General features: G+C 44.3%; 1 protein-coding gene across 4 annotated transcripts in view; it reads left to right on the top strand.

Moving 5' to 3' along the window:
• The window catches only part of LOC139409289 (guanine nucleotide exchange factor DBS-like), a 109,865-nt gene that overhangs the window by 87,258 nt on the left and 7,119 nt on the right, over positions 1–15,488 (top strand). For 2 of the 4 annotated variants that reach the window (XM_071154216.1, XM_071154215.1), the window contains exons 18-28: positions 280–349; positions 448–540; positions 721–813; positions 1,252–1,377; positions 1,599–1,817; positions 2,380–2,472; positions 3,642–3,720; positions 5,349–5,403; positions 5,549–5,646; positions 14,311–14,426; positions 14,914–15,029. In XM_071154216.1, the coding sequence (XP_071010317.1) occupies positions 280–349; positions 448–540; positions 721–813; positions 1,252–1,377; positions 1,599–1,817; positions 2,380–2,472; positions 3,642–3,720; positions 5,349–5,403; positions 5,549–5,646; positions 14,311–14,426; positions 14,914–15,029 (1,158 nt within the window). Of the gene's footprint in view, positions 1–279; positions 350–447; positions 541–720; positions 814–1,251; positions 1,378–1,598; positions 1,818–2,379; positions 2,473–3,641; positions 3,721–5,348; positions 5,404–5,548; positions 5,647–7,918; positions 8,222–13,420; positions 13,496–13,870; positions 13,961–14,310; positions 14,427–14,913; positions 15,030–15,488 lie in introns of those variants that run through there. The other 2 variants (XM_071154213.1, XM_071154214.1) reach the window with 2 other exon arrangements.

Consider the following 15,488-nt stretch of genomic DNA (forward strand, 5'->3'; position numbering starts at 1 on the left):
AACCATCAGGAGGAAAAACATTGCCGACCGGCATCTCCGGCTTTCCTAACACCACAGACATTCCAAACAGAAGTGCACAGACTCTGCCCACAAGCTATTATTTTCCAACCCAATCTTTACTCTACCCTTCCGCTTTACTTCCCAGCATAGGAAATGGCAATCTGATGTAACTGAATGTGAAGTTGCTATGCAATTGTATCCAATGTTATACTTTATGTGCCTTGTAAAGTGCAAACAGGAAATGTGTAATTGAGTTCACTTATTCCTTCTTGTTCACAGGACTTTTTTCAAAGAGCTTGAAAATTGCATGGAGAGGCCAGAGTTGGTGGGGACTTGCTTTTTGAACAGGGTGAGTTCCTTGTGTTAATGTCATTTGGAAACTGAAGGCCGTTACTGTGTTGTTACGGTGTGTTGCAGTGCAAAGTGTCTGTGTGTGTCTCTCTCCAGAAAGAAGAGCTGCAGATCTATGAGAAATACTGTCAGAACAAGCCCCGATCAGAGGCACTGTGGAGACAGTGTGGTGACGGCCTGTTTTTCCAGGTGACTCCCCTTCCCTATCATGGTTATGATATAGTATTCCACTATATAATGGTGTCAGTTTGCATTAAGCAACATGTCATTGGACAAACTTACATTTTCTGTTTGGATGACTGAAATTATAACATTGACTTAACACAAATGATTGCAACTAGAAACATTCTGTGATGTTTGTTATTGCAGGAGTGTCAGAAGAAGCTGGACCACAAACTCTCCCTGGATGCATATTTACTCAAGCCTGTGCAGAGGATCACCAAGTACCAGCTGATGCTCAAGGCAAGTTTATCACAGTCAAATCTCTCACCTTAGCACCATACAATCAAGCCTTCTACATCAATACACAGATAACAGATACTATACTCAAACTTGATCCTTGGACTAACATGCAGAACACTTCATTCAGTCCTAATCTGATTGGAAGTCTCAAGTATATGTATTTGTCATGCCTAGTGCACCTTGATATCTTGCAGGAAAACCAACCACACAGACAGGTCAGTACCTGTAGCCATGTTGCTGAAAAGACACAGCTGAATGGATATTGAATAGCATAAGTTGCTGTTGGTTTTAGAGCGGTTTCTTTGCAGTAGCCTGTGTGGTTGGAAAGACTTCATTCTGAGACTTGGTCTGTTGTTAGTGTAGGACTAAGCCAAACACTGAAAGATACATTATTTATCCAACTTCACTTTGTCCCTACCGGCTCTGTTCCCCTTCTAGGAGATGCTGAAATGCAGTAAGAATCAGGAGGGTACTGCTGAGTTGGAGGAGGCCCTGGCCACCATGCTGGACATCATCAAGTCTGTCAATGACTCCATGCATCAGATCGCCATAACAGGATTTGAGGTCAGTATGACTGGGCTGGAGTTTAAGGGTTTGAAAAATTAGTTTGATACCTATCTTAGAGTGGCTCTGCTGGGCTGTGGGAAAGTTATAGGAAACCCTGCCGTAAATGAGTTTGACTAATCGGGCGGAGAGAGACTGTCATAGCTAGGCTGTATAGATGTATAGAGGGTGTACTGTGTGGGTGTGGGACTGATGGTCTCTGTGTCTCTCTCACCCCCCAGGGAAACCTTAGTGAGCTGGGGAAGCTTCTGATGCAGGGCTCGTTCAACGTGTGGACAGACCACAAGAAGGGCCACAGCAAGGTGAAGGACCTGGCTCGCTTCAAGCCCATGCAGAGGCACCTGTTCCTCTACAACAAGATGCTGCTCTTCTGTAAAAAGCGGGAGGAGACCACGGACGAGAAGCCATCCCCCTCCTATAGCTTCAAGCACTCACTAAAGGTGAGGTCGGTTGGTGGGGTCAGTTCTTGTTGGACAAACACAACCTGTGTGTATATACAAACATCACCTTTTGTGTAGGAGAACTATTTCTGACCTGAAATTGAAAGTCCATCTGCTTGCCTGTAGGGCCATACTGCCCACTATCCTACACTAAGTTCCCCCGCCTCAAATGGAAACTTCACAGTGGCTCTCTCAGACCCCTGAGAACCTTGGTATTCACTGTCACTCCCCATATTTCAATTCAAGCTTATCTAGACGCATGAAAAATCAAGGCAGTAAACAGGGCCCTACGATGACAGGAACCTTTCATCACTGGGATCCTGGAACAACCATTTGTTTTCTTAAAGAAACCTTTGAACTTGTTTTCTGCTCCCACTCGCTGGCTAGTGTGCATGTAACCCTCTCAATGAATAGTGCTACTCATCGCTCAATAGAAGTGAAAAGACACGTCTGTAGCAGTTCACATTGGAAGAATACAAGGGCACCATAGTGTGAATCAGCGGTGTAAATCTAAAATATAAAGCCGTCCTGTTTAATAACCACAGCCTTGCCTTTGTTTCAGATGAGTGCCGTGGGAATCACAGAAAATGTCAAAGGAGACATTAAGAAGTTCGAGGTCTGGTATAACGGCAGAGAGGAAGTCTATATTATTCAGGTACATGTCCATATAGTTTCTGTGTAAAAAACAACAATTTCCAAAACATATCCATTGTTCCCATTTGATATTAACAGTTATAGTCTAAAGAATTCTAAATACATACTATATAAACTTGATAAAACGGTGACTCAGCAACATCCTTTACTAAGTAGCATACAGTGCATATGGAAAGGATTCAGACTCCTTCCCCTTTTCCACATTTTGTTACGTAAAGCCTTATTCTAAAATGGATTCAATTCTCATCGATCTACACACAATAAGGACAAAGCGAAAACTGGTTTTTGAAAATTTAGCGAACGTATTATAAAATAAACAGATACCTTATTTACATAAGTATTCAGACCGTTTGCTATTAGACTCGAAATAAATTGAGCTCAGGTGCAGCCTGTTTCCATTGATTATCCTTGAGATGTTTCTACAACTTAATTGGAGTCCAACTGTGGTAAATTCAATTGATTGGACATGATTTGGAAAGGCACACACCTGTCTATATAAGATCCCACACTTGACAGTGCATGTCCGAGCAAAAGCCATGCCATGAGGTTGAAGGAATTGTCCATAGAGCTCCGAGACCGGATTGTGACGAGGCACAGATCTTGGTAAGGGTACCAAAAAATGTCTGCAGCATTGAAGGTCCCCAAGAACACAGTAGCCTCCGTCATTCTTAAATGGAAAAAGTTTAGAACCGTCAAGACTCTTCCTAGAGCTGGCCGCCCGGCCAAACTGAGCAGATGGGGGAGAAGGACCTTGGTCAGGGAGGTGACCAATAACCCAATGGTCACTCTGACAGACACCAGAGTTAATCGTTGGAGATGAGAACCTTCCAGAAGGACAACCATCTATGCAGCACTCCACCAATCAGGCATTTTTGGTAGATAGATTGGCCAGATGGATGCCACTCCTCAGTAAAAGGCACATGACAGACCACTTGGAGTTTGCCAAAAGGCACCTAAAGGACTCTGACCATGAGAAACAAGATTCTCTGGTCTGATGAAACCAAACCCTTTGACCACTGGGTGGCAGTGTTGCCCTATGAAGAGTAGCCACCCACAGACATCATTCTCACAGAAACATCCATTGTCTGGTGTGAGACAGGCTGTAGAGTGAAACCTCAGGGTGTTTATATATATATATATGTATAACTGTGTGTTTGTGTGTCTCCACAGGCTCCCTCCATGGATGTGAAGAACATGTGGGTGTCAGAGATCCGAAAAGTTCTGACGGGCCAGCTCGAAGCTTGCAGAGGTATACAGTGTGTGGGGGTTTTCTCTAAGCATATTCAAACCACCATCTCTCTCATACAGCACTAGACATCTGAACACAGCCCGGAACCCTCTCAGAATGCTGATGTGAATGTTAAGCAGTGGGAAGGGGGGGTTATTCAGTGTTGGAGGAGAGCTGATTTAGAGGTAGGGGAGGGAGGTGGACAACTGTTTGTGAACACATACCTGACCCTGACGGTGCAGTCCACTCACTCACATACACACACACACACTCTCACACACACACACACACACTCCTCTCCGTCCACCACCCTCCAGCAGTATGCATCAATCGCCGACTGTTCCGCTCTGAAGCTCCTGACAGTCAGGAAAACGACCCTCTGCTCTGTCTACACTCGGCTGGACTGACAAGCTGTGTGTATGAGAGAGAGAGGATGTGTATGTGTGAGGGGACTGAGTAATGACATAGCAGCCCTCATATGAAGCAGAGTGAGAGAAAGATGCCTGCTGGCCTGCTGGAGGGTTGGAGGTGATTTACGCCTGTCTCGGCTGGCGAGCGGGGGGAGGGCAGCACGTAGCAGAAAAGAGCGGCACACAAGATAAGCCACTGTGTGAGGTATTAAAAAGCCCGGCGATGTGGGGTTTGTGTAATAGCAGGACAAGGCCAGTATACAGACCATCCAGCTCCAGCAGTGGCTTGTACTGAGGATACCGGCTGCAGCTGTTTGATTTGATGACTCCCCTGGGCCTTGGCAGTTAACTGTCCTGTCCTCCTGTTAAAGGTCCAATGCAGCCTTTTTTCTTTCAATATCAAATCATTTCTGGGTAACAATTAAGTACTTTACTGTGATTTTTCTTTCCAATAAAACTTGTCAAAAAGAAACAAAAATAGCTTCTTAGCAAAGAACAATTTCGCAAGCAAGAATTTTGATAGGACTGTCTGTGAGTGGTCTGAGTGGGGGGGAATACTGAAAATGAGCTATTATTGGCAGAGAGATTTGGAACTATTTTTCTTATTGGTCTATTAAATAATGTACTGCCTGCCTTGGTGATGTCACCAGGCAGGCCAAAACTCCATCCCACCAGAAGAGGCTGAAATTCCAGGCGGTCTTTTCAAACAGATCTTATACTAAAAGGGCATTATCATAATTTTCACAATTTCACAGCATTATTCCAACCTCGTAGTGTGGAAATGTATATAAAACACAGGATAATCACATTTTTGACTGCACTGGGCCTTTAAAGACACGGATTAGTGGCTTCCATTCTGTCTGCACCACTGTTTTGGTCTATGGCTTCAGGTCTGACTGCGATGTTTTGGTCCACGGACTCTCCTGTGGCTTATGTGACTCCTGGGATTTCTCCTGTTTTATCGCATGGCATTGAAACACATAGGCTTATCAGCCTGCTTTTGACTGCAGGTTTCTCACACAGTCCTACACACAGTGTGAGATTCACAATCATGCAAGCACCAAACAACAAACACATGTGCGCACACACACACACACACTTGCATACCTAAGATCTCACCCAACAAATTCACCTCACTGACCTTTTTATGTCAATTTAACCTAAACTAATATCCCTGTCATTCCATTGAAAGTAAATCTACGTTCTATTCCAATGCCATTTTCTTTTCTCCATTCACAGAGGCTAGTCAACTCCATCAGAAGATCACTGAGAATGTGTATCATGCTCCCATGAGGTAGAGTACTCCGTCTCTCAACGTTTTCATCATGTCGTGTGATTGAATGGCGGCACCGCACAGATGCTCTCAAGGATAGTGAATGTAACGCTTCTACAGTGGCTGTGTGATTGACTGTCCTATATCTCTCCTCTCCTCCACTCAGAAACATGCGCAAAATGGCCCTGAGGCAGTCGGACTCGTCTAGCCCGGAGACAGGCTTCAGGAGGAGCAACCCCAGCCCCAACATGAGACAGAAACGAGGTGAGATGTCACACAGCCGCAGCCAGCCCCGCCAGGCTCCCGACCCTGCCAAACCAGCATCCACTCAGCTCCGCTAACTGGAAACAAAAGGCAGCAACTTCCATGTACAAATCATCCCATAATGGCATTATGAAAGACACCACACTGATGGCACAATTAGCTGGAATGTTTTATCTGGGCTCTAACTATTACTGGCTCCAAATCTTTCTGTCTCGGCATCAGCCCAAGCCAACCCCTCACCACCACTTCCCTCTGATCGCTCACTACATACACTATACTGGTAGATGAGGATGAGGTAATGGGTAAGATTTCACGCTGTGTAGAGCCCGGCAGCAGAGCGCTGCTGCATCACAGTGCGAGGGAGCTGGGCTAATGGTATTCTTCCAGGGAGCGGGTGGTGGTGGTTAGAAGAGGAGAGTTGCTCTTTGACTCTGGATGTGGTCAGTGGCTGGACGTCCCTGGCTCTAGAAGTAAGTGGATCCGACAGGTGCTTAGTCCTGGGTGCACGAGGCCCTTTATTACCCCCCACCACAGTCACAGAGAAAATCTATGAAATCTCTCCCATTCTCCTCTGTGGGAAAATAATATTACAGAAGCTGGTTGAGCAATGGTGTTTTTCAGTACCAACCTTACACTAAAATGTCTACATTATTCATGCAGTTACACAACCGCAGTACAGTATGGTTTTGATTACAATAAGTTTTGAACTCTGGTCTGGTGGGTCTTTTTAGTTTTGACCCATATGTAACTGATGCCAACCATTTCCCTGATTGGGACTGTTTCCTTTTGGGTCAGAAGGACCCATTCCAGAGGTCATGACCCCAAATACTGTAGTCCCACTAGTACACCTCCCACTATACCTCCCCAGTCTTCTGGGGTTAGTCTGACTAGCTGTTAGATTCTGCCAACGGTACGATATATACCACGCTCAGATAGTCTGATGAAAGGCTTTCCCATTCTTTATTTTTTTAAACATTTTTCCACCCCGCTTTTCTCCCCAATTTTGTGGTATCCAATTGTCTCATCACTGCAACTCGGAAGAGGCGAAGGTCGAGAGTCGTGCATCCTCCGAAACACAACACAGCCAAGCCGCACTGCTTCTTGACACAACGCCCGCTTAACCTGGAAGCCAGCGGCACCAATGTGTCGGAGGAAACACCGTACACCTGGCGAAGCGTCAGTGTGCACTGCGCCTGGCCCGCCACAGGAGTCGCTAGTGCGCGATGGGACAAGGACATCCCTGCCGGCCGAACTCTCCCCTAACCCGGACGACACTGGGCCAATTGTGCGCCGCACCATGGGTCTCCCGGTCGCGGCCGGCTGCAACAAAGACTGGACTTGAACCCAGAATCTCTAGTGCCACAGCTACCACTGCTATGCACTGCTAGTCTACTGTATTCTCTCTCATAGTTGTCCAAAAGCTCTGATTTATTTTCTAATCTCAAGATCTCCAGAAGGCCAGAGTAACCTCAGAGGACAGAAGCAGCAGCTGCGTTGACATCTCTCTGTTTGGCAGCTTTGACAGAGGTGTGAGAAGAGATGAACCTGAAAGTTGTGATTATTCTGTGTTCTCACAATCAGAAGGTGATAATTATGTACATGATAATATGGACATTTTGAGCGGTCCTCCAGGGCAGGTAGTTCAAGTGTCCTTGAAATCACACACTCTCCAAGACAAGCTGTCCATTTTGAAAAAGTGTAAAACTGTCTTCTAGTTTTGGCATTGGCAGGTGTCTAAATCCTTATACCGTTGCAGTTCCAGCATGATTGTGGAGGACTCTTCTCTTCCTAATGCAGGTTGTGTTGATGGAACATAGAGGGGTAAATCATGGATCAGGTTTGTCCATATGGTGAAAGTCTCCAGGAAATTCCATGGCAAACTTATTATGCATCTCAGAGCTCTGTCAGCATTGTGATTGGACCAGAGAGAGACCCGTTTAGTGGAGATGAGAAAGATCTAGAATAAAGCCATCATTAAGGACCATCTGTCTCCAGCATAATCTTACAAACATAATTTTTTACAACCTTGTCAGCACTCTTCAAACTTGTGACAATTTGAATATATTTTCAGAAATAGGTTTAGGTTGATCTACCCCTGATCTTTGAATCAGTTTTCATGCGGACTCAAGTGTGGGTGGTTGAATAGGGGTCTCCATAATGTCCAGGATTGTCATGGTATCCATTACTCTTACAAAGTCGTCCCTCAGGCTTTCTCTCTACCCTCTGCTTCTGCTTTCTCCTTTACTGTTTTCCTCTCCCTTTCCCTCCCTAGCTGAGGCTTCTGCAACTAATAACCCTGACCACAATGCTGCTCTCGCTAGAAAGCGCTTCACCTTGCAGGGCCTCTCCAATAGAAGGTCTCTTCCCTCAGGTAAAGAAGCCATGACATCTCCACTGACCTGCTCACCTGTCCTTATCACCACCCTGTCCTCATCCCCTCTTTGAAGAGGTCCCACTCATTGTGTTGTATACAACTTCACCTACTCTCATTCATTCTCTTTGTTAGTCGTTATCCTTAGCCTGCTACTCTCTATGTCCTCGTGCCGCAGGCAGTGCTGCTAATACACACTGGTGTTTTCGCTTAGAGCAGAGAACTAGTGTATGTAAATTATGTTAGGCGGAGTCAGAGGAAGGCACAAAAAATTGTCAGACTCCAGCCACCTAAGCCATAGACTGTCCTCTCTGCTACCGCACGGAAAGTGGTACCAGTGCACCAAGTCTGGAACCAACAGGACCTTAAACAGCTTCTACCCCCAAGCCATGAGACTGCTCAACAAGATTGCTAAATAGCTAATCAAGTGGTTACCCAGACTACCTGCATTTACCCTTTTTTTGCACTGACTATGCACACACACTAGACTCTACCCACACACTCACACATACTTACACCGACAACCCAACACACACATGCACACATTACATACTCCCACATACACATATGCACACACATGCATACCGATAACACACACACACACACCACGTATGCTCCTGCTCCACATACGCTGCTGCTACAGATCAATCTATTATCTCTCCTGTTGCCTAGTCACTTTATCCCTATATATATATACTCAGTGGCCAGTTTATTAGATACACCCATCTAGTACCGGGTCGGACCCTCATTTGCCTCCAGAACAGACTGAATTCTTTGGGGAATGGAAACATTGCTCAATTGGTATCAAAGGGACCTAACGTGTGCCAGGAAAATATTCCCTACACTATACCGCCGCCACGAGCCTGTACTGTTGACACCAAGCAGGATGGGGCCATAGACTCATGCTGCTTACATCAAATCAGCATGACCCAACAGGAACTGGAATTTGTCGGACCCTTCCTCAATTGTCCAGTGTTGGTGATCGCCTGCCCACTGGAGCTGCTTCTTCTTGTTTTTAGCTGATAGGAGTGGAACCCTATGTGGTCATCTGTTGCAATAGCCCATCCGTGACAAGGACCGACGAGTTGTGCGTTCTGAAATGCCGTTCTGCATACCACATGCCATTATTTGCTTGTTTATGGACCGCCTGTTAGCTTGCACGATTCTTGCCATTCTCCTTCGACCTCTCATCAACGAGCTGTTTTCGCCCACAGGAATTCCGCTCACTGGATGTTTTTTGTTTTTCTCTGTAAACCCTAGACACTGTCCTGTGTGAAAAGCCCAGGAGGCTGGCCGTACCTGAGATACTGGAACCGGCAAGCCTGGCACTGACGATCATACCACTATCAAAGTTGCTTAGGTCGCAAATTCTTCCCATTCTAACGTTCGATCGAATACTGACAATGCCTCAATGCATGTCTTCCTGCTTTTTAGAGAACCACGGCCATGTCACTCACTGAGTGTATGTACGTAGATACCTCAATTACCTCGTACCCCTGCACATCGACTCAGTACTGGTACTCACTGTATATAGCCATAGTATATAGTTATTAGTTATATAGTTATTTTTCTTGTTATTGTTATTCACTGTGTATTTATTTCTTGTCATTATTTTTTATTTTGTATCTTTTAACTCTGCATTGTTGGGGATTGTTGAACCCGTCAGTCAGTAAGCATTTCACCCTTAGTCGACACCTGTAGTTTACGAAGCATGTGACAGATAACATTTGATTTGATTAGAATTTTCCAAATACTAGTATGTCTCGAGAACAAAGGGATTTCACATTTTCAAGACAATGGAACAACCTTGGCATCCAGGCAATGAAAATGCATGAAGGCTAAATTCGCAGACAGGTAGCCTTAGTAAATGTCAGCCTGTAATGCTTTTGACATTCAAAAGTGTATTAACATTTTTTTAAGAGGATGGTTTGATTCAAGGTTCTTCTCCACAGAATACATCCTTAATAACAATACTGATAGCCTGATTAGCTACATCTGATTATATTTTACAACAAACATTAGATTTCTATTAGTTAAACAAACCAATTGAACAGGGAGAGGTTTATTTTATTATTATTTACTTACCACTTTGGTGCTATTACAGGGGTCTTGTGGTTTGTAAGTGGGCAATAACATTACTGTACATAGTATGTCATCATTTGTATGGTGATAATCTAATACTGTGTAGTTGGCTCCATTCATGATGCAGAGCAGGCTAGCTGAAGAGAAATGGACACTGAGGGGGTGATGTTTTTGTACTTATTGGCCCGCCGAGGTAATGCCTCGCTGTGAACTTGAGTTGTCGATAGATTTCATCTGATATCAAATGATATCATGACCGCCATCAATAAAATACAGTAGGAGCAGCCATCTTCATCGACCTGGCCAAGGCTTTTGACTCTGTCAATCACTGCATTCTTATCGGCAGACTCAACAGCCTTGGTTTCTCTAATGACTGCCTCGCCTGTTTCACTAACTACTTCTCAGATAGAGTTCAGTGTGTCAAATCGGAGGGCCTGTTGTCGAGACCTCTGGCAGTCTTTATGGGGGTGCCACAGGATTAAATTCTCGGGCCGACTCTTTTCTCTGTATATATCAATGACGTTGCTCTTGCTGCGGGTGATTCTTTGATCCACCTCTACGCAGACGACACCATTCTGTATACATCTGGCCCTTCTTTGGACTCTGTGTTAACAAACCTCCAAACGAGCTTCAACGCCATACAACACTCCTTCCGTGGCCTCCAATTGCTTTTAAATGAAAGTAAAACGAAATGCATGCTCTTCAACCGATCGCTACCCCTCCGACAACTATAAATACCTAGGTGTCTGTCTAGACTGTAAACTCTCCTTCCAGACTCATATTAAGCATCTCCAATCCAAAGTTAAATCTAGAATTGGCTTCCTATTCCCTAACAAAGCCTCCTTCACTCATGCTGCCAAACATACCCTCGTAAAACTGACTATCCTACCGATCCTTGACGTTGGCGATGTCATTTACAAAATAGCTTCCAACACTCTACTCAGCAAATTGGATGCAGTCTATCACAGTGCCATCCATTTTGTCACCAAAGCCCCATATACTACCCACCACTGCGACCTGTATGCTCTCGTTGGCTGGTCCTCGCTACATATTTGTCACCAAACCCACTGGCTCCAGGTCATCTATAAGTCTTTGCTAGGTAAAGCTCCGCCTTATCTCAGCTCACTGGTCACTATAGCAACACCCACCCGTAGCTCGTGCTCCAGCAGGTATATTTCACTGGTCATCCCCAAAGCCAACACCTCCTTTGGCTGCCTTTCCTTCCAGTTCTCTGCTGCCGATGCCTGGAACGAATTGCAAAAATCACTGAAGTTGGAGACTTATATTTCCCTCACTAACTTTAAGCATCAGCTGTTAGAGCAGCTTACCGATCACTGCAGCTGTAAACAGCCCATCTGTAAGTAGCCCATCCAACCAACTACCTACTTTATCCCCATATTTGTTATTGTTTTTGTGCTCTTTTGCACACCAGTATTTCTACTTTGCACATCCTCATCTGCACATATATCACTCCAGTGTAAATTGCTAAATTGTAATTACTTCGCCACTATTGGCCTATGTATTGCCTTACCTCCTTACCACTAGTGGTTCTGGGGGGGAGCCAGTGCCCCTTTGACAACAATTTTGGAACCCCTTGTGGCCCCCCTAAATGTGGTGTATCCAATCTTTGCTGTCGTTCTTTTTTTTTACATCCTTTATTAGACAGTGGCAACGCGGAACATGATCTTTTGCCTGCTAATGCAATGCAGTGAAGAAAACTATATGACAACAATAACGTCTAATGTAACTGGCCCCTCCTATCAGTACAACTGGCCCCAGTTTGGCCCCCCCAGTCGAAATGGTCTAGAACCTCCACTGCTCCTTACTTCATCTGCTCACACTGTATATAGATTTTTCTATTGTGTTATTGACTGTATGTTTGTTTATTCCATGTGTAACTCTGTGTTGTTGTTTTTGTAGCACTGCTTTGCTTTATCTTGGCCAGGTCACGGTTGTAAATGAGAACTTGTTCTCAACTGGCCTACCTGGTTAAATAAAGGTGAAATAAAAAATAAAACAAATAATTGGTTTCTAATATGCGCCTGTGAGGATGCCGCCACCCGCCCGCAATGTCCACGATTTGTCTTCATCTTCCTGCACTTCCTCGTGTCTCCTCCATTCATTGCATGTTTCTCAGTCCCACAGTCAACCGCCTGCCTGTTTGAACTCACTAATTTGATACAACTAAGAGAAATTAATAATCTTGAAGGGATAGCGTGCCATTTTGGCAATTAAGTCTCTGCGTGCAGTTTTGAAGGAAGTTGAAGGTCTGGAGCCATTGCTAACTATCATTAACGCAATGACTGGAAGTCTAAAGGAACAGCTAGCATGCTTCTACTTCCTTCAAACTGCATGAAGAGACACAAAAATACACTCCACGAGTTCATCTAACTCTGGGTAGGTAGAAAAAAGGGCTTAATTGCTAAAATGTCACACTATACATTTAAGCTGGACAGTGTTTAGTGAGGAATCAACAGTGACAGTTATCACCAAGTCTTGTATCAAATCAGAAGTCAATCCAGAGAAAAGGCAGGAATCCTCAAAGCAATATGCTCATTTAGCCTTGCCATTAAAATGCTTCTCTGTGCCTTCCTGTGCCATCCATCCCTCTCTCCCTCCCTCATATTCTTCTGCCCAGCTAATTGCTAACCCTGCCCTGCCTTTCACAGCCGATCCTCCATCTAAGGTGACAGATGTCACGCGCCGCTTCTCTTTAGCCTCCTCTATCAGTGTCTCCGCCACCAGACGCACAAAAGGTACCTGATTGCCTGGGGTCTTTCGCTTTCTTTTTATCTCTCCTTCCGTCGCCATCAAACTTTTGAAAGTGTCTGAGAGCAGGTACAGAGCGGTTAGTGAGGGGGCTCTTTGAGAGAGAGAGAGGGAAGGGAGAGAGAGCTAGAGATGTAGAGAGTAGGAGTCAGCTAAGGTAATGAGAAGAAGAAAATACATCTTGACAAGTCCTACCCATTTATGAATCTCATGATATTGATGAGATGATGAAAGATGAGATGATGTCTTTCTCAGAAATGAAACAAAAAGGAACATTTTTTGTTGTTGAGAAACCATAGTAACAAATGTACATTTTGATAAGCTGACATTTGGAATGTGGGGTGACATTCAGAGCTGCAAAGCATGTGCAATTGTTGTGGAATTTAGATTTTGCCAATATTTCCCTCCTTTCTTCTTCCTAATAATCAAGTATTTCAATAATTTATGAGCAATGAAAACTGAGAATCTACAATAAAATTGATTTTGCTTGACTGTCTCAATAGATCTAATTTTCCACTAACGCTTCCACTATGCATTCATTGCCCCTGACAGGTCCTCCTTCAACTCATGTTAAAAAGACCAAAAGACATGAGATAAAGAGTGATCCAACACCATTCGGTTATGAAGGTAGCTATAGCTATAGCAGTATGCTGTGGATCTGTGCATGTTCAGCCGTCTTTGTTAATGAGGACGGCTTTGCATTTTGGTGAGGTGACGTGTGTGTGCGCGTGCATGCGTGCTTGCATGCGTGTCTGTGTTCATGTGTGGGTGTGTGTTTTGCCTGCTCCGTTGTGATTCAATGTGATGCATGGTATTAGTTTGGCACAAAAAGTGCTGAACAAGATGACTTCACATTAGCAGTGCCATGTTGTTGGTAATGAGTCAGTGTGGCTGTGGAGCGATGATGGCTCCTTAATTTATTTCTGAATGCGTATATCAATTTCCTGCAATGTGATGTAAAATGGCATCCCAGTGGTCTGTAAAGAGCTAATTTCCTCCCAGATACATTACGCAGTGCTATCCCTGCTGCGAGCAGACACAAAGGCACCACAAGCACTGATTCAGCTGTGCCTAGGTCCACTTCTCAACCAGGTAATCTACTGATGGAAAGTCACGCTATGACCTATTTATCTTTTCTCATTTTGCTGGTTTTGGTTAAACATTTTTTGTATTTTTTTGCCATTGAGTGTCTTGTTGTATGTGACACCTTTTCGATTGGTTTCTTGCATTGTGTTTAAAAAAATATATATTTCCAACTTCTTCATACCTTCTTTGACTGTCAGAATAAATGTTTCAGAATGTTCAATGCTTATGTGTAAAGGGTACATTTGCAAAGCAGTGGATGTGTAATGCCATGTCTTAAAACAAACGTGTTCACTTATTCTAGTCAACTGAGGGGTTAACAGGACCTTGTCTTCTTTCTGTGTGCTCTTTTTCTCTAGGCTGGACCCAACGGTGTTTGCCTTCAATGGACACAGAGGACTTTGAAACCATCCATTCGAGTGCAGAGGAGCTCTCCAACTCTTCGGATGGTGAGGACCAGTCCAGTAATAAAAATGTAAGTAATGTTGAATAAATTCTGACAGGTAACTTCATCCCCTACATCTTGTTGCTCCTCTTAAATCCTTTCAAACCCCGGGAAATAAATCCTCTCTGCTTAATTATTTCCCACCATCACCCATCTTGTTAACGCGGGCTGACGACTTGACATTTAAAAGACAAAATAGCCTAGTGTGGGTCTCCCCAGAGCCTCCGGATTTCTCCTTCCATTACAATCTTTCTGATGTATGAGAGCCGGAGATCTGTTTTAATGGAGGGCCTGCTTCACAACTCTACCACACTGAGAATAATGCTCCCTGAGTCCAACATGAGACTGACAGATGGACATGCTGTACACACACATAGAATAGATGAGTGGAGACAGACACACGTCACATGACACACACACAAGTTACACACCATCACATGCAAAGACCAACCACAACTACAAGGATAGGGCATCTCCTCTAAATCACCCTCCTCCTCCATTCTCTCCCTGCTCTTAGGGGGACAATGATCGCTTCCGTGTCCAGTTGACGTACGAGTCGAGGACAGCGCAGGACCTGTCTCTGGAGTCAGGAGATTTAGTACAGTTCCTGGATGAGGCAGAGAATGACCACTGGTGAGTGATGGTTGCACCCACCTTCTCTATCCATTGAACACTATGAGAGTCCCAAAGAGAAACCAATTCTCCTGCCGTAGTAAGAGGGACCCAACTCAACAGGATAAAGCACAATCATATTAGTCATTGTTCCTGCACTGTATTCACACACTGCCCATCTCTATCTCTTCTCTGATTTAAAACTGTGTTTGTAAAAATGTATAACGAATAACAATGTTGTTCCTGGGTTCCCTTGGGACTAACAGTTATTGCTGTGTAGTTTTATATTAAAAATTAATTAATTGTAAAATTATTTCAATGAGGCATTCAGGATATTAAAGCATAAATGTTGAGTAGATCTGTATATCACAGTGGAAATTAAAACACAATGCCTAAATGAATAATATATCTGATTCATCCCACCACTATGAGGAGTGGTTATTACCTTCTCACAGTAATAGCCTACAGAATCCATTGCAA

The sequence above is a fragment of the Oncorhynchus clarkii genome, chromosome 5 (assembly GCF_045791955.1).
Source record: "Oncorhynchus clarkii lewisi isolate Uvic-CL-2024 chromosome 5, UVic_Ocla_1.0, whole genome shotgun sequence".
NCBI lineage: Eukaryota > Metazoa > Chordata > Actinopteri > Salmoniformes > Salmonidae > Oncorhynchus > Oncorhynchus clarkii.